This window comes from Apodemus sylvaticus, chromosome 6, assembly GCF_947179515.1.
Source record: "Apodemus sylvaticus chromosome 6, mApoSyl1.1, whole genome shotgun sequence".
Classification (NCBI taxonomy): domain Eukaryota; kingdom Metazoa; phylum Chordata; class Mammalia; order Rodentia; family Muridae; genus Apodemus; species Apodemus sylvaticus.
The window spans coordinates 70,531,402-70,557,055 of NC_067477.1; the positions used below are offsets into that span (position 1 = coordinate 70,531,402).

Here is a 25,654-nt window from a genome sequence, read left to right on the forward strand (position 1 = left end):
TCTTCCCATAACCAACCAAACAAAATTATCATACAGTTTGTGGTGGAAGGAAGGCAGGATAGAGAATTATGAGACCCCTGATGCTAATCCATGGGTCTAAGATTCTAAAAATTATTATTTCTTATTATTGTGTATGTATATGTGAACATACGTGTGCTCACACGATGCACATGTGGAGGTGAGAGGCCCTTTCACCTTTACGTGGGTTCTGAGGCCTGAGCTCAGGCTGTTAGGCTCACACAACAAGCACTCTACCACTGAGCTATCATTTTGGCTTGGGCCAAGGTTTTAAAAGGCCTGTTTGTCTTAACTGTAAAGCTGTCGTGGAGAGCCACACGGACAGAAGCACTGCAATGGTCATGTTCTAACGGCCCTTCAGTTCTCTCCCTGGGCCTTCGTTGAGGCCACTAGAAGGAAGAACCTTTCCCTTAGAGTAAAGAAGAAGGGAGCGTGTTTACTATAATTTCTTCCGTACAAGAATCTAGTGAAAGTATGTGTCTGGTCTCGGCAGGGCTTCTCTCAAGCAAGCAGCTTTTTTCAACCATGTGCAAATGGACAGTGTCTTAATTGGTATCATGCTTCTTTCCTTTGGCTGCTAGAAAATTCATAGCATATTTAAGTTCCTTAATGGCATGCAGTTTGTTTGCTGACTTTACTCTGGGTTCCATCTGATCTTAATTATTCTATGTCTATTTTTATTACATTCTTACATTATTTTGTCATGTGCAGAATATCCTAAAAAACTCCCTAGAAGAACCTAGGCTATCAAGACTTAAAATGCAGTGAGTTACCTTTTCACCTCCTTTCCTACAGGTGCTTTATTGTAGTCTATCATGAAAGCATTTCCTGAGACACTCATGTGACTCCATCAGGACTGGAAAGCATAGTTTTGCAGAAAACTTGAAGTCCCTGAACCCTGGTTCAGAATTCCTCTTGATTAGCATGATTTAGACATATTTGTAACCTTAAGTATACAATAACTGGAAAGATGAACTAGGAGTTTCATGAAATGTTCAACAGAAGGTTAAACTAAAACAGGGGTGATGTTTTGTTAATGAGTTGTCTTACAGATCTCATGCTTTTACCAGGGAGGGTGTAAATGCTTACAGGCACATTGACTTTCCGAAACATCTCCGCACCCTTGTGTGCATCCATCAGTGCAATGTCCTGAGGCGTGGAGACAATCACAGCACCTGACCAAAGAGAAACAAAGCAAAGTATCTTTTAAGACTTCAGGGGAAGCTTGCTTCCTACATGACTTTATTCACATGCTCACGAGGCCTCTACACTGCTTAGCCAATTCATACAAGTTTGACACAAGTAAGTTCCTTTTCCTGCCTTTGACCTCTGGCTTCTGAAATCATAGCTGATGGAGCAGCAGCACAGCCAGAGCAACGCAACCTCTTCATTCAGACATGTGTTCATGAGACATGTCTGAGGCCAGCCGCCCAGAAGTCAGGGGTCTAACTGGTACACCAGAAAATAAATGAGGACTGCTACACCTAGTACTAGGTGCTAACACAGAGGATGTGCATGGGGTCCTCAAGTTCTACTGAGAAACAGGAAGGAACACTAACAGGAAGGGGGAGTGGTGAGCATGATGTGAGGGTGGAGAAGTGGAAGGGAAGGAGAAGGATACAGAAGATGTCCAGAGAGGCAATTCCTCAGCTGGGTCTTAAATGTGTGTGTTCTGAAAAACTCACATGTGTTGGATAGTTTGGTTGGGGTAAAGCCAAGGGCTATGGTAGAAATGTGGATGCAGACTGGCCAGGCTGGAATGGAGTCAACATTGAGTGAAGGGGATGCAACTGTTTGGGATCACCACTATCACCCTGAATGCACAGATGGCCCTGGGATAGTGTTTGCAGAAAATACAAAGACTTGGTATTCTGTGACCTTCTTGAATTCTGTGGTTTAGATATCCCAATAACTAGCATCACACAGCATACAATCTGATACACAAAAACATGGCATTTCAGAACCCAGAGGGACAGTCTATCAGAGCAGATAAAAACAGAGGAGAGAGTAGCAATTAATATCTGATTAGGTGAAATAAAGGTCAAGTGGTATAACAGACTACTGTCTGAAGTTCCTTTGGGAGAAGCTAGGTAAGGGAAAGGGTCAGGACTACACTGTGACACACTACACAAACGAGGAGACAAGCAAGATCCCATGGCATTTCTCCAACAGGAAGCCACAAACATTTCTCGTAATCAACATTTCTTCTTATCAAAATCTATATTCTTTACATTAATATCAATAATTTGAATGTCATTGATTTTTTTTAAAGTTTTAGTTGTATGTTTTTATTAAACTTTTACTTGTTTTTTATCTAGAGGTAACTTTAGAAGGAGAGGTCTTATCTATTACCAACTTTGAGATACTGTGATGGTTTGTATATGCTCATCCCATGGAGTGGCACTATTAGAAGATGTGGCCTTGTTGGAGGAAGTTTATCACTGTGGGAATGGGCTTAGATATCTTCCTCCTAGATGCCTGAGGATGCTGAGTCTGTTCCTGGCTTCCTTTGGATAAAGATGTAGAACCCTCAACTCCTACTGCACCATGCCTGCCTGGTTGCTGCCATGTTCCTGCCTTGATGATAATGTACTGAACCTCTGAATCTGTAAACCAGCCCCAATTAAATGTTTTCTTTTATAAAACTTGCATTGGTCATGGTGTCTGTTCATAGCAGTATATCCCTAACTAAGACAGATACAAATATGTAAGGATTCAAAATCTGATCCTATGGCTAGTGGGCTGTGTGCCCATGTGGGCTTCAGTTTCTTTCTCATAATTGGCACAATTATACCATGCCGGCAGTTGCAGTACTACATCACTGCTAGACACTGATATCTGATACGATGCCTTGCATCCAAAAAGAGATGCTGTTAAAAAACATCATTGCTACTATGTTTATTATTATTAATTAAATACCTCAGAAGTTGCCAGGAAGGTCAATTCCTTGTGTCATTAGACAGATCATCCTAGTCTTAAAATACTTTCATGGATTGTTCCAGCTTTCCTTTCTTAATTTCTTTGATTAACCCAAAAGCTAGACCATAGTTATTTCTTTTAAAAGATGATTAATCACATCTCTGCAAAAAAAAAAATTATTCTCTCCACATACAAAGTATTTCCACAATCTGCCACCTCCTCAATTCTGTTATTTCTATATCCCGCCATGTGGAAGGAATTAATCCTAGCTCTGGCCCCATATAGCTGTGACTAATCTTGGGCAAGAAACTCAGAAACACCCTAGGTTTCAGTTTCCTTGACTGTAAAACTGGTATGTGTAATAGATGATTTCCAAGGCCATCTATGACTGTATGATCTAGCATTCACTCCTAACTGTATTTCTGAACCTTGCCCATGTTCAACCTGTCTGCCCTGGTAATCTTATTAAGTGGAAGTAAGAACTGCCTCTCAAACCTAGACTATTTTTTCCATAGTGGAACAAGAAGCTTTGTGGACTATTTCCTCCCAATCCTCTCCCGCACAGCTACCCACTACGCAGGTTGTTATCTATTGAATTAGCTCTAAAAAGTGCTCTAAACTCTAGCCACAGGACATAAATGTGTTCTTGCCTAAGTATTCTTGTCTACTATTTGTATCTCATTACATAATACAGGTTCATGTTTTTATGGTCTGTATGTTTGTCCTCTAAAGAACTGATTTATTAGAGCCCTAGACTAATGGTGGTACTGGGCTGATAGGACCTTTAAAAGGTGGGATCCCATGTTCTACTACCCGCTTTCTGTGGTTACTCCAGGTTACAGATTCTTATTTAAAGATACAAAAAGGAAAATGGGAAAATAGAAGGGAGACTTTACAAGGAGTCAGCGGAGGGAGGGAAACACTAAGAAAGAAGGAAAAAAGGAATAAAGAACACCAAGGATGATAAAAACACCATAGGGAAACATACTATTAGTACATATACATTCTGGAGATGCTCATACCATGGGATGACCACCTAGAACAAGCCACTAAGCAGCATCACCCCCACCTATGGTCTCTGAATTAGCTCCTGACTCTAGATTCCTGACCTGCTTGAGTTCTGGCCCTGACTTCTTCCTTTGATGAACATCGCTGTGCAAGTGTAAGGCAAATAAACCCTTTCTTCCCCAATTTGTTTTTGGTCATAGTGCTTCATCACAGAAATAGTAAACCTAACTAGGACAGTGTATATACACATATAAGTAACTTAAAGTTATGTCACAAGGGGTAAAAATGTTTTTCCCAAGAGCCAAAGGCTATCTAACAAAAGCCCTGGTCCCAAGCACGGAAACTTTGAGTTATTGGTCAGGGGACTCCAAAAGATACCTCAAGCAACATAGGATACTACTGTTTCCCTTGATTGCCTTCCAGAACTCGAAGATAAGAACTTACTGCTGAATATACCACATACTTCAGAACAGAACTTGAAGAAATTAAATTGCAACTGACCTGGAAGCCTCCTCCCTGACCCCTGGCTCTCATAGTATTCAGAGGTACCATTGCCAAGGCAGAAAAGTAATCAATAGTCCTACTGGGCTGTGACACTTGTGAAGCACAATGGCACATTGGCAAGAAGTACACAATAGTACTACAGTTGCACCTTTACCACAAGGGGGACCAACACCTGTCGAACTGGATTTAAAGCCCATTTAATAGGAGGGAAATCAACTTACTATAAGCCTAGTCAATTATCCATGGCTAGAGATGTCATGAACCCAAGAAGAGAACCTACTACTACCTTTTCCCCAAAATAATATAATTTCTAACTGTATTATAAATACTTTTTTTAAATATTTACAAATACATGTAGCTCTTGCCCTTTATCAAAGATTCTTTTTATAATAAGTGCAAATTACAGAGATCCTCCACTGATCAATATGCAGGGAATTGGTGACTGTGGGGGTCTCTGACCTCAACAGATCCATCTGCAATACAACCCCCTACACCTAAGGCTCGGGGAAACCCACCAAGTGGGGAAGAAGGAGCATAACAGCCAGAAGAGCAGTCTGCTGTGAGGTAGCGTCTGCTATACATGACAGGGAAGGACCACCACAGCCTCTCAGTAAGATAAGAGCATACAGACAGTATCAACTGACATCCCGGCAGGGACAGGGGAATCCACATGGTCTTACCTGGAGATAAAGACCTACAGGTGGACAACACTTGCCAAGAGAGAAAGTCTCCTGAAGAGATCAGCGTCTACACAGGTTGTCCAATCCCCAGTGGTGAGCCGTGGACATAGGAAAAGGATGCAAGCAAAGCTAAACATACTCAGTGCATAAATGTGTGCCTGTGTGTGTGTGTGTACATATATGTATTTACCTGTAACAAAGACAAGATCATGATGGGGGAGGGGGTGGAATATGTAGAACTGGAGAGAGAAAAAGGGGTACCAGTGAGGTAAATGAATTGCTCATGTATGAAGTTCTCAATACAGTAGGATTATTCTAAAAGGGGTGGGAGAGAGTCCCATGGAAGGCAGAAGGAACTGTCCTCAGAGGGTTTATGGTACTTATTTCCTGTGGAACCTTGCAGGGCCTTGCAAAGCAGCTGCTATTGCTCAGAGGCAGATCCCTGAATTTCTAGTTTCCTATCTGATAGTTAGATCCCTCCCCTTCTTGCATAAGCTCCTGCCTTGATTCCTACTACCTCAATGTAACGCTGCCAAGGGAACCCTGATCAAAGGTTGATCAGAGGTCAAGCAGATCCGGCTACTGAAAGCTTGGGCCTTTAAATTCTAAATTCATGAGCTAAATAAATCCCTTTTCTCTATAAAATACATTGCCTTGTACATTTTGTTACAGCAATGGAAGCAGACAAATATAATAGCCAATTATATTTATTTTAATTTTTTAGCAGCCAAAACTAATGAGAAAACACCCTGAATAAAATGGGAAGATAGCAAAAAACTGAATATCTAAAACTACCTGTGTTCATTTTCAAAATCACCTATCTTAGATTAGCATTGCATGAAATTTTAGTAATTCTTTAAACCAGACGTCAAGAGCTCTAGTTTTTAGTTTTGTTAATGTATTCTATAACTCTAAATAACTAACTCACTAACTCTAAATCAATCTCAGCATATAAAATGGACCTGTTTAAGCTGGTCCTATTTAACTAAAAAGAGCTGCTCAATTTTTTAAATAAAAAGAATGTAAAGGTGATATAAAAATGTTCAGTGACATTATTTTGATTTCCCCGAGAGTCTAGAGAAAGATGAAAGTGATTTAACCTCAACTTAATCATTAGCATCTTCTATCTGAGTTTCTTTGTACCTAGACTAGTGGCATTCAAACAAGAATAGCAATCACTTTTCATGTCACCAAATGCCATATAATATGTAATATATCACAGAAAATACCAGCCAGGTTTATAAAAGATACTTTTGTATAAGTTCTTTATTTTTTAAACAAAAGTATATACTGTATTTTTAAGAATTAAGTTCTTGATCCCAACACAGTTTAGGGCTCACTGTTTTAGTCCTTTCACAGAAACACCCTCTTGCATTGTTCCAAAATTTTAAGCATTTTATATAAGCAACCATTTCAAATAGTCCTCTAATAATACTCAGAAGTTGTGAAAAATGTAACACGACAAAGCTTCCAATAAAATGACATTTTAGTCCTTAACCAGTCTACACATTATCATCCAAAAATGTAAATTTTAAAGGAATCATGCCAATTTTTTTCTTGTGATGAATCTCTCAGCTTAAAATACAATCTTTTAACTTGAGACATTTTATCCTTGCCTTTCCACATGGCTATGTCTAATTTTTTATAGTCTATAACACACGAGGCAATAAGAACTGTCCTAGAACTCTCGCTCTTTATATGCCATTACAAGTGATGTCACTTCCGTTCTCTGATTGATCTGATAGAAACTTGTGCTCCACCTACTGACTGACTACACGGAAATATCATCAAAAGTAAGAAGAGTGCTTAGTTTACAAAAGGTGTCAATATTTCGGGTGTTAAAAGACTCAAGGATCTCATCAAGAATTCTATTCACTTCCTAGGTTAAATATCTAGTGATATAATGTTGTTAAAATATAGGTTTCAACTTGAACCTTTTAAAGATTTTGACCTACTGAGATTTGTCAACAAAGGCTAAGTCTCTGGTAGATCCTGACAAATATGTAAACACCTTACAAAACAATTACTTAGACTATGGTCTTAGTTGCTAAGTCATGTGACTATTTAGAAGAGGATCCATAACTGCAAGCCTGGATTTGGGTCACAGTTCAGTTAAACCCAATTTCTCCAGGCTAGCTGATCATCATTACAGTGGGGTAGAACTACTCAACTGAACAGTACAGCCTGTGGGGCAGAGTCTATCCAACTGCCATGCTTGGCTGACAGACTCAGCTGGGAGAATAAGCATGGACAAGGCCTGCTCCGAATCATGCCTGTGGGACAGCACTACATCTTATAGCTTGTGAGCACTTTAACATAAAGCTAATAGAGGCTCAAAGGACACGAGTGTGGCTATCATGCTCACTGCTGCCAATTCTGCTCGACTTATCTAGATACACACTTACAGAACCAGAGAACCAGCATACACTGGGGACGTAGCTCAGGGGCAGAGCTTGTGCTTAAGCACACGAGGGCCTCAGTTTGAGCACAGCAGCACAGGGAATGGAAACCGGAAGGGCTACTCAATCTGTGCTGGTCCATCATGACGTCAAGTGTATAACTGTTATTTACTGAAAAGTAGATGGGAGTCATTATTGCCAACTTTTCTACTCCAGACTCTTTGTCTATTTCTTTCTCTCATTCTCTTCCTTCCCATCTCCCTCTTGCACCTCACCTCTTCTTATGATGAGTAAAGATAAAATCCTTACTTCGTGACCATGCTTACTGATCAACACCTTGGGAAAATCAACTGTTGGACATATATCTCCACACACAGATGGCTCTCATTTGCCTGTCTGCAATTAAAGCTAATTTTAATTATGTTGTATCTTAGATTCTGTTAAATACACATGTGGCTCAACCTGTCAATACTCTCCCTGGAACTACCGAAGTCTGTTTCAGAATAGAACAATTTTTCTTTTCACCTCTTTTCTTTTTTAAAAGAGAGTCTTAGTTTTAGTTCAGGCTGGATTTGAACTTGTGATTCCCTATCCTTAGCCTCCTGACAAATGGATCACAGCATGTGCTGACAGTCCTGGCTCTTAGCTTTGTGTTTGCTCATTTCTGTGTTGTGAGTCCAACTCACGACCTTGTGAGCTAAGCAAGCTCTCTGCTCTGAACTATTTCCCAGCTGTCATAACAATTTTTATTCTTTATTAAAACAGAAACTTCAGATGAGGGACTGACAGCTCCTGATCACTCTAGCATTTACTAACCAAGCATGCTTCAGGAGATAGAGGATTGAGGCCTGGCACTCTTCAGAGGAAACCTTTGGTTCCCTATGACATTCAGAACACTTTCCAGATTTTCATCAAGCCTGGAACATCTAAAACCAGGTGCAAAGCTCTTCATATTGTGGGACCTGTGCTCTGCCAGGCTGGCATGTAGATTTCAATGTGGATCTGGCTATACATTAGCCATTAACCTACTTACTGAATACTAAACCATAGGGATTTTAACTGTCAAGTTAAGCCATGAAGGAGAAGTCTCAAAAATTCTTAATGGACTATTGTGAAAAAAAAAATCTGTCTGAAACAAACTTGTGTGAGATGAGCACCTGGAAGAAACTCAAGGAATTTAGAGACCTGTCAGTCAGTTGGTTCACACTAGTGAGTCTGATTTAGACACCTGACATTGGTTCACACCAGTGAGTCTGATTAAACACCTGACAATGGTTCACACCAGTGATTCTAAAAACTGATTGTTTTAGAACCATCTGCAGATGTTTTCAAAATATGGGCTCCTTCATGTAACAGTATAGAAATTTATTTATTCTTAGGCTATTTCATCAAATTGGTAACTGATGCACTATAACTTAACTTGCAGTATATGTTCAGCTAAATAAAATGGGCCTAATTAATTTTGTTTCTTCTTAAAATTAGATAGGAAACATTGCTGTTAACACTGACATTACATTTAATTTTAGAACTTTAAAGTAAACAAGGACTGAAGTTCAGACGGGAATAAAGCTCAGTGCTCGAACACCTGCCTCAGCTGCAGAGGGCCAAGCTCGATATCCAATAAACAGGTAAATAATGACATATCACAAATGCCCTGACAGAAAATCCTGAAGGTTTCTAGTCTTCGACAGTTGCTTACAATTTTGTCTAACTACAAAATAAACATATTGTAGAAATAATTCAGGGACTAAAACAATAACAGACTATACCACACAGTTCTTACTAGGTCTCTGTGAGAGCCAGGCTTTACTGTCAGGTTGACTAGATTTGGAATCTACTAGGAGACACATTTCTGTGTACATCTTTGAGGATGTTCCCAGAGAAGTATCTGAGAGAAGAAGACTAATCTTGCATGTAAATTGTATGATCTCATAGGCCAGAGTCAAAGACTGAATAAAAAAGAGGAAAAGGAGAGAAACGAAGGACCAGCATCCATTTCTCCCTGTAGCTGATGTGGTATCAGCATCTTGTGTAAGCACCACTATGCCTTCCTGGACTGTGAGCTAAACATGCTCCTTCCTTCTCTCCTTAAGCTGTTTCTGTCACAGCATTGAGGAAAATCACAGACATGGCATCCACCAATGAAATGCCAACCAAAGTTTGCACGGAAGATCTGGAAGGACAGATAGGCAGGTAGCAACGACTCTTCTATGTCAGGCAGCACACAGCTACCTGCAGCAACAGCTGAGGGGATCCAATACCTACTCCTAGCTCTGTGGGTACCCATGCTTACACACACACACACACACACACACACACACACTCACACACACAAATTTAAATCAATCTTTTAAAAAGTAAATGATTTAATGTTTCTGACAACAAAAAAAGTCTATAACTTAATACTCTACCTTTTACTGGCTTTATAGCTGGAGCTCATTACAAATTTTACATAATTATAGAGAAAAACAAAGCACTAAAATAAAAAAGAACAGGCTTTTCTTTGACTTTACAGTAATTTTTAAAAGATTAGTATTAGTTTATCTTTAAAGACCAAGTAGTATACATGGCTCCAGCTGCATATGTAGCAGAGGCCTGACTTGTCAGGCATCAATGGGAGGAGAATTCCTTGTTCCTATGAAGGCATGACAGATGCCCCAGAGTAGGGGAATTGAGGGCAGGAAGGTGGGAGTGGGGAGGGTGGAAGAACACCCTCATAGAAGCAGGGGGAGGGAGGATGGGATAGGGGGTTTCCAGGATTGTGTGTGTGTGGGGTGCGCTGGGAATGGGGATAACGTTTGAAATGTAAATAAAGAAAATATCCAATAAAAACATAGAAACAAAGACTTAGTCTGGAAAATATAAAAATTATTTTAAAGAATTATAAATTTTAATAAAAGATTTTATGTGATTTACAGGTGCAAAATAACTGTTCTTTTGGTTTTAAAGAGTAAATACTAGAAAATCAAGGAACTATTTCAAATAATGGTCTACAGGCATTCACTTAACACAGCAGCAAGCATTTCCAGATCCAACAACCCCAGATTTTCATTTTATAAATGACTATTCAAATTAGCAAAGTGTTACCACAGAAGAGAAAATTGATCAAGCCAAGGAAACTGCGGATGGAGGAGAGAGGGAGGGTGAGCTTGCCTGACTGGCCCTCGGGCGGGCGTGTTTATGAGTCAGTGCTTCAGCCAGCCTGGAGCAGGATGGGCACCTGTGTAAGCAGCACATGCCTTTCACTTTACCAGCTGCTGAAATATTAAAGTGGCTTAATTAAGTTTTCTACCCCATCTCATTTAAATATGAGACACAAAAAGGCTACTACAGGCTTCTATCTATAGGGTCCAGACAGGGGGAGTCCTAGACCGGAAGAAAGGGCATTGCCTCATTATCATAACACAGCAGGAGACTGTTAAACAGCTTCTCCAGGCCCCAAACTATTCAGATTCCTAACCAGCTGACTTCCCTGCCAAAGAGCAGCTCCTCCTGGCCCAGGAGATAAGAGATGAAAACAGGGCTCACACCAGGCTGCCTGGCTCTTTTCTGTGAACAAAGAAAGAGCAATGGCTCCCCTCAGCTCTTAACCTCTCTCCCATCTATCATCTGAATGATTTCCAGTATTTTATTTCTCTATCAGTATTAGTAAGGTGAAGGTTAATTTCCACCTGACTATAGATTCACTGCCACACTAAGTGATTTGCCCCTAACACCACCCAAACAAAATAAACTCTTACATCTGTTCTTCTGCACCATACAAATAAACCCGATTCAGAATTAATCTACAATATAAATGTTCTGGCCATAAGATGGGTGGCCATCGCATGTGCGCCTTGTGACCGAGCACAGGCTTTTGACTAACTTGACTGTTCTTCCTGTGCCTTGTTAACTCGTAAGGTTTTGAAGGCCATAAATTCCAAGCGTTGCTTAGAGCTTCGTCAGTCCCTGCGGCTAACACGCAAAGAAGTGATGACCACAAAGAACGGAAGCTCTGTCGGTTATTCCACTTGCCTTGCCAGCCCCTTCCCCCCCACTACTGTCATGATCGGTGCCCTGGGAAGATGATGTCTGCGGATTGTCTCTCTGAGCCTCCTTGCCTTGTGGCTCAGAAAGGGATCTGCCAGTGAAAGAATAGAAACTACAGCCTAACTGCAGCCTTCTAAGGAGCCCCAAACACCATATTCCAGAGCCCGCTCTTTGTGCTCATTGTTAGAAACTAGGTAAAAGGTCATATTCCAGAGCCCAACCTTTGTTTAGACCTAGCAAAAAGGCCTTGAATAGGTGATACTGGCCCCATAAGGTAACTAGAAATGAGCTAAGCTTATCTTGCCTCTATCAATATTAGTAAGGTGAAGGTTAATTTCCTAGATTCACTGCCACACTAAGTGATTTGCCCCTAACACCACCCAAACAAAATAAACTCTTACATCTGTTCTTCTGCACCATACAAATGCTGCTTACGCCATTACTCCTATCCAGGAGTTCATGCCGCTATAGACATCCAAGAAAACAGGAAACTAATTGGTCCACTGAGAGTGGGCTCCGATAATTTAAAGTGATTGGCCTAAAAACTAGGGAGTGGTACAAATCGATTGGCTCGCATTTCGTGGGCTCTCCATGCTAAGAAATGATTGGTTTGTGATTCATGGGCTTTGTCATAAACTTATAAAAGATGTCACAATTCGGCACTGGTGGTCCATAGTCCTCTAGCCCTGCACGGTGTATGGCTGTGGAACCCAGAATTCTGGAATAAAGAAATCCTCATGTTACTGCATCAAGACCGTTTCTTGAGAGTGATTTGGGTGTCACCTTCCAGGGCGTGGGGTGCTGGGGCACCCTCGGTTTTTTGGGGTCTTACACCACCAGTAGGAGAGAACTGTGGGAAAAGAGATGCTGTGGCATTACCGGGCAGACTTTCCTCTTACCCAGCAGTGGTTCTAGGAGTGGCTGTAGCGTCCACCTCTTTCAAAGGTCTCAGGACTCTGCAGGATCCTAACACCATCCTGCTCACCTTCTCTCCTGCTGTTAGTCACTGGTGTGCCATCATCTTTTAGTGTCATTAGTGCTGCTGTCGACATCTCTGTACCTAAACTCTCCACTAAATTAAGATGTGCCATCTTACCTCTAAGTTACCAAGACTCCCAGTCCTTGGAAAATGAAGACATGTTTCATGTGCTTACCGTAAAGCATGCCCTCTGCTTAGTTCTAAGAGTGAAACATAAAACTAGGATAGTCTTCAGATAGTCACAAATCTTCAGCCGATGTCAAGTGTGAAAGAAAAATATAATTGAATTTGAAAGCTAGAATAGTGTACAAGTTTTAAAAAGCTTTAAGAAAATTATAATGCCTCTATTACAGACAATAATCAAGTGACCAATAACTCCTAGGACAGCATCAGTGCACATCTGGAGAACAAGATAGAATTCAACCCTGGACTCTACCCAAGCCAAGACATAGCAACAAATAATCAATAAAATAAACTACCAAACAACGCCTAGCAAGCTGCATCATCAATAACAAGGCGAGAAGCACAATGAAGTTGGCATTAACTCCACCCTTTGGCAAGTTCAGTAAGACAAGAGCAACTCGAAAGCCATGATCTCACTCCCCATCCTTCTTCTGCCTCCTTTCTTTCCTGCAGTTAACATCCAGGAGAGTCTGGTCTGCGCTCACAGTCCATGTAGGCTCAGATTTACACCACTCCTCACTGATGACTGCCAACACCTTCATCTCTGCTGCTGTACACCATGTTAACACAAATAACTGAAATTTTTTTTTGAAATTTCTTCCTATACTGAGCTCACACACGCACAAACAAGAGCAAAATAGAACACATACAAAGAGTTGCTAATTAGTAGTTAGAAAAATGCTCTTTTTGTTTGTACAAGTCGGCTATGAATTTCCAAAATAATGCCTCTTTCCAAATACATAACATTTCTTTTGTTCCCCACATGGCTTGGAGCAATGTGAACCTCATATAGCCTCTGGTTCATAGCACCTCAGTAGCACCTGTATCACTCAGCGTTTTGTCACTGTGGCAAAATTGTTGAGAAAAACAACTATTCATGATCAAAGGTCTATGGCCAGTTGACCTGGCTAGTTCTGCACCACTGGGAGGCACAGGATCCTGCAGGGAAAGGAGAATAAAACTGCTTGCCTCAGAGTGGCCAGAAAACAAAAAAGAGGAATGAAAGGGCAAGGCAGGTTATCTAGGCACTGAGGCAGCACTCCTAACCCAGCCATCTCTCAGGCTGGAACCAAGCCTATAGCACACAAGTCTTCTCGGGAAACATTTCATCAAATGACATCTCCCTCAGCAAATAGCTCTTTTAAAGCATTTAAACAGTTTCTAAAAAGATACTATGTATGCATTTAGATAAGAGCTTTTACATTATCTCGTCTGATCCTTTTAAATTGTGGGACAGGCGTGTCTCCTTAAGGAAGGGTACAACGAGAGAGGTGGTTAGCATCATGGCAGAAGACTTTCTTCCTGTAGAATGGAACATGCTAGTGATTCTCACACCATTTAATACAGAACCTGTAACCAAAGGACAAGCCCCTCCTCATCTCAGTACAATAAGAAAAGGGCCACTAAACAGTATCAACAGTCTACAAGGAGGCCCTCTACATCAAAATAAATACCTAAAATGAAATGATCCTTATTCTTGGCTTTACAGAAATAGGTTGTTTAACTTACTCATCTATAAAGTTCTTGTGTGAACGCAGTGGGGGAGTTAAAAGACTGAGCAGTAGAACGCTAAGAGCACAGTAATCTTCTCACGTGAACAGAGTCAACTGTCAGCCTAGCATTGTCCATACTAGCAGCATAGGCTACTGCTCAGGTACTCTAGAAGACACTACGATGAACAGGAAGATGTTCTGGCATTCCAGCAGCTGGAAAGATACTATGACAGTGACAGTCGTTCACTGACGCCTGGCCCTGAGTCCCTGCAGGAAGGCAGTGAGTCTGGCTATATGGGAATGCACAGGGAATGAAGGAGACCTGTGCTGGGGAGGACAGCATTTCAGATGCTGTGCAGGCTTCAAAGGAAAACAGCCTGGGTCCTGAGGAGTGGTCCTACTACAATGCTACAGGAATTTCAAAGAGGGATAAATGAGTCCTATCTGGGAGGTCTGGGGACAAGGCAGGGGCTGGGCATTAGAGCAGAAGGCTTTTAAAGGTCATGCTGAACTTGGGCATGGAACTCACTGAAGTGGACAGATATTCTGAATGAGGATGGAATGTGTGTAGAGAAGAAAGTGGAGGGCTGTGAGGGTGTGGGCAGCATGGGCAGGGTCTCACCTGATGTGAAAGGATTTAATGAGAAGGAGCAGGAAGTCCCCTCACAGACACAAGTCTAGAGGGGTTTTGGACAAATATAGAACGTACGAAAAAGTAGAACAGACTATCTTAAAAGAGTTTTAATGTCAGTGATAAAAAGGGACAGGAAACTAGATTTATAAATAGCAAAGAGATAATTCTGAAGGGCAACTGATAAACCTGAAGGGCAAACATGATTCTGCCAGGCAGTTCCAGATTATACAAACTGAAGACAGTCATGCTGCAGCCAAGCCAGAACTATGCCCACTGACTCCTAGAGCCAGCCCATTGCCGGCATCTTCTTAGATGTGCTTGCTAAGAGATGAAATTGCCCCAAATAAAACTAAACTTCAAGAACTAAGCCTCAAACAAACATTTTAACAAATACATAGATGATCAAACATACCCCCCACTCTCTTGGCTATCATCCTAGCAGGGTATTTTTTACTGTTTGATACCCTTAGTCCCCACTTTCTAGGACTGAACCCAAGATCTCACATTTGCAAAGTACCAGTTCTACTAGCTCCTCCTTTTAGAATTATAAAGTCAATGTATGCTCACTAGAAAATCCAGGGTCTTTTCACCATCCGTGTCAATATTGGCATGCCACAGCCCATGTACACTAATTCTACCTGCTATGACTCCACCAAGGGCTAGGGTGGTCACAGTTAGCAAGACAAGAAGTAGGTAAGCTCAAAGACAGAAGGCTCCTTCAGTGAGTCACCTGGAACTCTACTGAAATCAAAGGAGCTACTTCTCAATGGCCTTCAGACTTTTCCTGCAATGGGTAAGTTAAGGAGGTGCAGAATAGTCTCAGGATTCAAAACATTACTCCTTGCAATAAACCCCACTCACTAGATAGTTACTTCGTCGGGACTCAGATTTGATACATACAATGATAAATGTAATTTATCACAGAATCACCAACTTAACGCCAGTTTAAATGGGTTGAATGCCCTAAGGCTGAACAATGACTCAGATGTTACCAGAGACCCTTGATGCAGAGGTTCCAATCAAGAGCTTTAAACTCAATCAGAACTGTGTTCAACTATATGCATTGTAAATGTGGGACCTCTAGAAGCCAATTAACTCTTCTACTAAAAAAAAAAAAAGGCACATTACACAGTAGAGAGATCATCAAAATGATAAATTATTTTATTTGCATTTTATGCCAGTTTCATCTTTTATAGTCCAACTTACCTGAACACTCCATTACAATAACAAATACATTAAAATATTTAATGCTCATATTGATGATGCTCTTCTCCTGGTAACAAAGAGCATTTATAGCTTGCCAAAAAAAAAATCCTAGATTTAAGCTCTTTCATAAATTAAATGTCAATGGCAAAGCTAAAATAACCAATAAAAATTATCTACAGAGATATTTTAAGTTTTCATTATCTTCCTAGAAGCCCACTGTGTGTGCACATGTGCACATTTGCAATTGTTTCAGAGAATTTTTAGAAATGAATTCAAAATAGTTTATTACCACCAATTTCTAAATTATATATACAAAATATTAAAGTCTTGCATACTTGACCAAATAAGCCATTACATTATTTTTCTTGACTTTAAAACTAAAGATATAGAAGAATATTAAAAGTTTCCCATGACTACATTTGCCAAAAAGCCAATTTTCCTACCATTTATTCCCACTCGGTTTCATTAACTAATATTTTCTGGTTGATTGTTAGCACTTTGCTGTTAAGAATTGAACAATTGTCAGCATGGCCAAATAACCATGATCTACTTAAATATGCTTAAATTCTGCAATTTTTCTAGAATACAGATTTATATTATTACCTTTAAAAATACCTTTTGTTTTTATAAATACACATATTTGTCATCAAAAGTTCCATACATAATTCTGATCTGTAACAATCAATACATAAATAATTCTAAGACAGAAAATTTGTTGACAATATAGTTTTTTTTTAATTATTTGTTTATTATATATAAGTAGACTGTAGCTCTCTTCAGACACACCAGAAGAAGGCATCAGATTTCATTGCATATGGTTGTGAGTCACCATGTGGTTGCTGGGTTTTGAACTCAGAATTTCAGGAAGAGCAGTCAGTGCTCTTAACCACTGAGCCATCTCTCCAGCCCAATATAGTTTATTTTTATGTATATAGCAATACATCAAACAAAGAACAAGCCAACTTTTTAGGATTTACCTGAAATGGGAATATTCTGTGAGACTGACAACTGCACGTCTCCTGTTCCTGGTGGCATGTCAACAACTAGATAGTCCAGTTGGCCCCAATCTACCTAAAAACCAAGGGGATATAAGTGACATCACTGTGTAAAAATTTCCACGAATCTTGATGTAAACAAGTGTAATATATAAACAACATATCTAAAGTAATAGCTATCCCTCAAGGTACCAACATTATGCTGTAGGCTGAGTATAATAGAGGACTGCATGGTCAAACCCTGCCTACTGGACCTGCTGTGAGTGATAAGAATGAATCTCCACGTGAGAGGCCCCTTATATACACCTTAGTAGCCTCTTTCACTATGGTCTTCTAGTCAGGATAAATCATTTATCAATATATAACTTACATTCTGCCTGACCAGAAGATCCTATCTTTTCATCCCCTAGAAGATTTGCTTCATATTTATTTGCTTGTTTTAGTATAGCATTTCCTATACAATAAATTTTTATTTTTCTTTCATTAAAAATAAGCATACTAATAATAAGAACAAATATTTAACACCAGAAAAAAATTATTTAATTTTAATATAACAATCTCCCAGTAAAATCAACAGTTGATTCTTACTTTGCAGGCATTTTTAAGGATTCATCACATGATTAAGTCTGTAATATTCAACTTCAGTTTAGATGGAGAAGTATGCTGTGCCCTTTCCCCCTCAGCTGTTATTCCCTCGGCTTCTCTAGCCTCTGTGAAAGGCCCTGGGATCCTCTTAGTTACCTAAACTAGAAAGTCGACCTCATAATTAATACTTCTCTTTCCCTCATTTCCCTCAGCCAGTTACTTACTCTGTCTGCTACAAATCTCTCAAACAACATCCACTGCTTTCTTGTACTGTCAAGAATTAAGACTACAACATCTTTTCTTATTAAAGCCTCTGGGTCACTATTTGTTTCATCATTGCCAAACCAGTTTGTCCCTAGCAATACACACACACACACACACACACACACACACACACACACGCGCGCGCACACGCACACACACACACACACACAGAGAGAGAGAGAGAGAGAGAGAGAGAGAGAGAGGCACAAACTGCAACTGAGCTAGTACTTAATTCTACTGCTCTTAGAATAACTCAGAAACTCTTAAGAGTTTCTGTTCCCTGAACTGTTTGGTCTTCACCAATTCTTCCTCAGCTTAAAGTTCCCTTCCTCGGGGAAACCTGCCTAAGTCCACTAGACAGTGTGCCCACTCTGCATGCCACCAATTCGCTTTTGTTTTGTCCAGTTAGTGTCAAAATACTCATATATATTAGGCACTGAGTTAACAACAGATAATTAAATGCCTATAGAACATATAGATTTTAGCAGGTAACCATCGAATAGAGATGTTATTTCTAGTTCTACATAAAGAAGGCAGGAAACTGTAAAAAGGAAACAGTCTATGGACTTTCGGACAGTCGTCTTCTGCTGCCTTATGATCCATCTTTTGTGAGGCTGTAACTGAACTAAACCCCTTAACAAGGAGTGATGGTACAGGAGCTGCTTGCTACCCCTCTGAGAACAAATGCAAGGCTAGGAGACTTCTTAAGCTTTAGGGAAACTATGTAAATAATTCTATAATCTGTCTCATATTCTGCAGCATAGTTTTCTATACCATCTTCAAAGAGCAAGTGGCTTAGGCTGAACATGTTTACATACAGCACACAATGGTGCATCTCTTCAATACATAGCTATCAGACTCTATTGGGTAATTAGCATTGCTCTATGTGACTGGGATAAAGTAAGAAATAAACCAAAGTCTCAGTTATCATGGAACTAACATTTTATGAGAGGAGCATGGAGATGGGCAAGTCAGGAGCAGTACGGTAGGAAGAGCATGTCAGAGGCATCCCTCACTCTGCAAAACTATTTGGTCCCTGCTTCGGAAATTTAGATTAAATAGTAAGAGGTGCCTTCAAAACCTCTTCATTCTCTGAACTGCAGGTGGCAAGTGTTACAAGGTCAGATGGCCAAAGATTTATCAATGGATTTCATTGACTCTTTCACCCCAGTCATGTGGTAAGAATATTCACAGTAGAGGGAGAGGAGAACGGGGAGGAAGAGCCTCCTCATGAGGTGTGCAGGATCCTGAGTGGTAGGAGAAACCTGCTGAGCCAGTCATCTGAAGGAAAGCTGGCACACTGGAGGCAGCTGTCCAGGAAGGCAGCACAGCCCTACCTAAAGCAGAACCCAGCCTAGAGCCACCCATCGCTGCCTTCCCTGGCACCATTTTTCTTTAAAACATGTATCAGTCGCTGCCACTATATAGTGATTTGCCTTTTAGGATCCCTTGTGATTTCATAAACATGTACATTTGATAGTGGTATAATGACATATTTTAAGAAAGTAATGAATACAGATTGATTTTCAACGGCTTAGAAAACAGTTACCCTAAGGCTACCCTTAGCTGTCATCTATGAAACTCTCCCCAGGAAGATGAAGGACACTTCTCTTTTGCTATCCTCATCTGAGACCGCCAGCACTAGCAGACGGGCAAGTCTCTTCATTTCAGAGAACACCAGATGCCCAGTGCCAAAGACCGATCATTGTTGTTCCCTGCCATTTAGGGATATTGATCATGCTACTTCCAATTTCTTATTTCTGAGAACTAAGGTCCCAGGGAACTAAAAATAAGTCACTGTTATGGCAGTCCATTTCAAATGACTCTTAAATTGAATTCCTACTATCTGATAAAAAAAAAAAAAAAAAAAAAAAGCTGGCCGGGGCCTGTGTGACGCACTCCAACGATCTATATAAAAGTTGACTGGACCGCACTGAACGGGCAGGAGGCTAATAACCACAGCCTTGGATCAGCAGATGCGTGTGCTAGCTCTATGGCCCTTATTCACGGCCTGTTGAGCACACATGAGAGAAATGCTCTTTTGGGGACTCATAGTGACAAACTTCTTGACCAAGCTAAGAAAAGTAGAACTGCTAGCCATTGTTATGCACCCTTTCTAGTCTACATCTAAAGCAGCTATATGACGTTTATGACATTTAAAAGTATAAATCACTCATAAAAAGTATTTTGAACATATTTGACCTGCTCCACCTTCTCCTCCAAGATACGCCGTAAACTCTCCCTCCCAATTTTGTGTCCTTTAAAAAAAAAAAATAGTCAACTGATCCTAATCAGTGTCGCCCCTAACTCATGAGTGTGGGGCCATCCACTGGAGTGATTTATATATCAGGGGCCACATTCTTAGAGAAACTGATTGTTCTCTAGAAATCGTCAAGTGTCAGTAGCTGCTCATCAAGGGGTTTGATTTTATTCTTAATAGAAAGTGTCTCTGGAAGAATCTGACCCATTATTTTTTATCGTTCATAGTACTTTCTCCAACGGTTCACACACCAAAAGCTCAGTCCTCAGTATGACAATGTGGAAAAATAGTAGAGAATTTTAAGAGACACTGTACTATAGTTACTTTCTTAAAAAAAAATGCATCCAAGAGGAAGAAGGAAAATTCATTAAGACTCAGAAAATCAATGAAAAGCAAAAGTAAATACACAATGACAAGTCACAGGAAGTGTCTGAAACTTACAAGATTCACACAGCCCTTCTTCAAGGTGACAGCTGCCAGAAAGAAGACATTATAAACAGCTAAGTTGTCTGAAAGTCATTCAAAAACCAGCAGGGATACAACTTATAAGAATCCTCACCCATGCTGGGGAGGGCTTTTCTTGAGTTGCCCATGCTGCAATTGAGTAAGTGCTCACTCGTGCTCCTGTAAGTAGACGCAATATACTTACTGGCTCAACAACTCAATTTAAGTGGAAAACGAAGCTTCTTTAGTATGTCATTGGTGCTGTCTGGGGTGAGTAGGCATCTGCCCACTCCCCCACCCACCCCTGCCCATACCACCACAGAACAGAACTCAATACAAGAAAATTCAGATATTCTTCATCTATTCATGCCCTGTCCCAACCCTGCTAAAATATATATATATATATCAGAACCAACAGAACTTAGTGCAAGGTAATTAGGTTACAGATGTAACTACCACTAAAGGATATTAATACTGGCCTAATAGAATGGGTTAGTTCTTAGGGAGAGCTATTACAAAAGAGCAAATCTAGCCCCTGAATCTATCTGTCTAGCTTCCTGTCTCACCATGAGCTGATACTTTTGCATGGCTTCTTATTACAATGTTACCTACCATGTTGTGATGTACAAGGAGCCCCCACCAGGAGCCAAATAGATAGAATCAGTTGATCAAACTATCTTCCTAATTTCAGATGAGATATGGCATGTTCAGGGTCACATGCCTATAGACATATTCCAATCCCAAAGACTGTCCCTTAACAGAACAGTGGCAGATGCCTAAGCTCCCTCTCCATACCCAGACTCCCCCCTCACAGCTGACCAGTGCTTAATCAACAGGTACTAAATAACTCTGATTCAAATGTCTGTCCCTTTCAATAAAATTATACAACTTAAATGAAATCTGCTCCATGTAAGGACCCTTTAACATACTAGAGAAATCTAAAGCAGATCATAATTGTTTTTTATGGCTTTTGCTCTTTTCAGTGACTTATTTATAAGCTTATGCCACATTTTATTTTAGTTGTATGAAGAATTACAAAGGAGAAATTATTGAAATATAAGTTCCTTAGAAACTTATCCTCTGAAGGATGGGAAAGTTTGTCCTTCCATTGCTGGCCTCCTGACTAGCACAAATCAATGACACTGAGGATGTAACATGCCACTCTTGTAACCTTCAACCTTGTGACCTTTGTACTGGCTGGTTTTGTATGTCAACTTGACACAGGCTGGAGTTATCACAGAGAAAGGAGCTTCAGGTGAGGAAGTGCCTCCATAAGATATGGCTATGGGGCATTTTCTCAAGTAGTGATCAAGGGGGGAAGGGCCCATTGTGGGTGGAGTCATCCCTGGGCTGGTAGTCCTGGGTTCTATAAGAAAGCAAGCTGGGCAAGTCAGGTGAAACAAGCCAGTAAGAAACATCCCTCCACAGCCTCTGCATCAGCTCCTGCTTCCTGACCTGCTTGAGTTCCAGTTCTGACTTCCTTTAGTGATGAACAGCAATGTGGAACTGTAAGCGGAATAAACCCTTTCCTCCCCAACTTGGTTCTTGGTCATGATGTTTGTGTAGGAATAGAAACCCTGACTAATACAACCTTCAACCTTGTAACCTTCAACCTTGTAGCTGACTGTAAGAATGCATTGCTCGAGTTACAACACAGAGTGTGTTCTTCACAAATGATTTCATTTTCCCCAAAAAAGTTCTCTAATCCATTTTCAAACTTTTTCCCTTCTACAGAAAATGGAAGGAGGGGGTGGTTACCTGGATAAATCTCTATAAAGTCACTATAAACCCAACAGAGTGAGAGCAGATACTGCCCTGAGGAGGCGGAGACTTACTCGAGGCATCTTCCATTTCCTAAGGGGCTCTCTAGCAGAGTTCTAGAGCAAGTTGGCTCTGACGTGGAGACAGTATCAATTCACAGTTCACTTGTTATCTAAAACCTTACTCTCTGAGCCCATTTACTGAAATACCATTTAAAGCTATGCTACTTATCCCACAGAGACCTATATAAATCTATAGAATGGGTAAAACAAGAATATTTCAAATATAAAAATAATAGTATCTCCATAAAGTCATGGTTATCACTGAGTTATAGGAATATCTAAGTTCTCTTAAGGCACAATTTAAGCCAACTGCTTATATGTGCAAATATTCATAACCAAGAAGGACATGCTAATGAAGTATAGGATTGTGACCAAGGATGCCTAAAATATTATAAACCTACTTTAAAAATTAAGCTCTTTTCAGTTTTAAGGAATCAACTGTAGTGTTAGGCATCCCTTCTCTATCATCTCCTGTATTCTGCCTCTCATTCCCATCCCATTTGACCTTCCTGTTTAGTTTCCTCTTTATCTCTCTATAAAACTATACTCTGTTCCCTCTTCATTGGAAAAGGTCCCTACTCTCTACCCAGAGCCTTATGGGTAGGTGTACTAAGTGAAATACAAATATCTAAAGCTTAAAAACAAAATCCAGAGAGAAGAGAAATGTATGCTTATCTTTGTGGGCTGAGCTATCTCTCTCAGGATAACTTATTACTAGATCCATCCATTTAGCTGAAAATCTCATAACTTCAGTTTTCTTCCATGGAGTGACAGTGGGTATAACAGTCACTCTCCAGGATGGCTTCATTTCAGAAATAGCTGGCCAGCAGAAAATGGACTCTGTGGGATTTGTTTGTCTTGAGGTGCGTATGTGTGTGTGTTTTGTTTTTTGTTATTTCTATTTTTGTTTAAAAGAGATAGAATTAACATGAAGTTTGGTAAGCAGGGATGGGGAGGATCTTGAAAGAGTCGGGGGAAAGAATATAATCAAAATATAGTGTATGAAAAATTGTAAAAATAAATGTTTTAATTGTCAAAATAATTTTTAATTTTTTAATCCTCTACAGACATTTGAAAAGCTAAAGTTTGAGAATGCTACAATTTACTGATCTAATTTGGATTAGGTTGCAAAATATATTTAGACATGCAGTACTCAAAGTTACAAAACTACTGTATACTTTAAAGAAAAGCTTTTGAAAGGGCAAAACTGTAGTTGCCATAAAGCTGCTTTCTGAATCCCCATTAGAAGATCTACAGCACTGCTCAAGCTCAGGTTCTCCAAGGCATCAGAGAACATGCAGAAGACTGTCTCCAAGAGACCAGAGCAATCTAAAGAGCCGCCCAGTCAAGGTGACTCTTGGTCCTAACTCCTGCCAACCGCTTACATCTTACTTTGGGGATCAGAAGCCCTCAAGTGGAGCTAGGCTAGTAAAGAGAAGAAAACAGAAAATGGAGGCCAGCCTGGTCTACAGAGTGAGTTCCAGGACAGTCAGGGCTACAGAGAAACCCTGTCTCAAAACAAAAACAAAAACAAAAACAAAAAAAAGAAAACAAAAAACAACAACAACAACAAAAAAAAAAAACAAGAGCTTTGGCCGGGTGGTGGTGGTACATGCCTTTAATCCCAGCACTTGGGAGGCAGAGACAGGTGGATTTCTGAGTTCAAGGTCAGCCTGGTCTACAGAGTGAGTTCCAGGACAGCCAGGGCTATACAGAGAAACCCTGTCTCAAAATTAAATAAATAAATAAATAAATAAATAAATAAATAAATAATAACCCCCGCCCCCCAAAAGAAAACAGAAAATGTCCTTTGCCTTACAGAAACTTTGTAATTTTATGAGGTTCCATTTGTCAATTCTTGATCTTAGCGCATAAGCTATTGGTGTTCTGTTCAAGAAAATTTCCCCAGTGCCCATGTGCTCAAGGCTCTTCCTCAGTTTCTTTTCTATTAGTTTCAGTGTGTCTGGTTTTATATGGAAGTCCTTGATCCATATGGACTTGAGCTTAGTACAAGGAGATAAGAATGGATCGATTTGCATTCTTCTGCATGCTGAACCAGCACCAGTTGTTGAAAACTTTTTTTTCCACTGGATGGTTTTATCTCCTTTGTCAAAGATCAAATGACCATAGGTGTGTGGGTTTATTTCTGGGTCTTTAGTTCTATTCCACTGATCTACCTGCCTGTCACTGTACCAATACCAACTGCTGGTGGGATTGCATGCTGATACAACCACTCTAGAAATCAGTCTGGCAGTTCCTCAGAAAACTGGGCATGACACTATCTGAGGACCCTGCTATACCTCTCCTGGGCATATACCCAGAGGATTCCCCAGCATGTGATAAGGACACATGCTCCACTATGTTCATAGCAGCCTTATTTATAATAGCCAGAAGCTAGAAAGAACCCAGATGTCCTCAGTGGAGAAATGGATACAGAAAATGTGGTATACTTACACAATGGAATACTACTCAGCAATTAAAATCAATGAATTCATAAAATTCTTAGGCAAATGGTTGGAACTGGAAAATATCATCCTTAGTGAAGGTAACCCAATCACAAAAGAACACACATGGTATGCACTCACTGATAAGTGGATATTAGCCCAGAAGCTTGGAATACCCAAGACACAATTCACATATCAAATGATGCCCAAAAAGAAGGAAGAACAAAATATGGATACTCTGGTCCTTCTTAGAAGGGGGAACAAAATACCCACAGAAGGAGATACAGAGGTAAAGTGTGGAGCAGAGACTGAGGGAAAGACCATCCAGAGACTACCCCATCTAGTGATCCATCCCATATACAGTTACAAAACCCGGACACTCTTGTGGATGCCAATAAGTGCTTGCTGACCGGAGCCTGATATAGCTGATATAGCTGTCACCTGGGAGGCTCTACCAGTACATGACAAATACAGAGGGGGACACTCTCAGCCAACCACTGAACTGAGCACAGGGTACCCAAAGGAGGAGCTAGAGAAAGGATCCAAGGAGCTAAAGGGGTTTGCAGAGCCATAGGAGGAACAATATGAGCCACCCAGTACTCCCAGAGCTCCCAAGGACAAAAACATCAACCAGATAGTACACACTGTGTTACCCATGGCTCCAGACACATAGGCAGCAGAGGATGGCCTTGTTGGACATCAAAGGGAGGAGAGGGCCCTGGTACTGAAAAGGCTTGATGCAGCAGTGTAGGGCAATAAGAGGACAGGGAGGCGGGAAGGGGTTGAT

General features: G+C 40.4%; 1 protein-coding gene across 1 annotated transcript in view; it reads right to left on the minus strand.

Annotated features, from left to right (window-relative positions):
• Nucleotides 1-25,654, minus strand: part of Nubpl (NUBP iron-sulfur cluster assembly factor, mitochondrial) — a 221,917-nt gene that overhangs the window by 27,066 nt on the left and 169,197 nt on the right. The window contains exons 7-8 of the mRNA XM_052185869.1: nucleotides 17,030-17,123; nucleotides 1,108-1,193 (exon numbers count right to left, since the gene is read on the minus strand). Of these exons, the coding sequence (XP_052041829.1) occupies nucleotides 1,108-1,193; nucleotides 17,030-17,123 (180 nt within the window). The remainder of the gene's footprint in view (nucleotides 1-1,107; nucleotides 1,194-17,029; nucleotides 17,124-25,654) is intronic.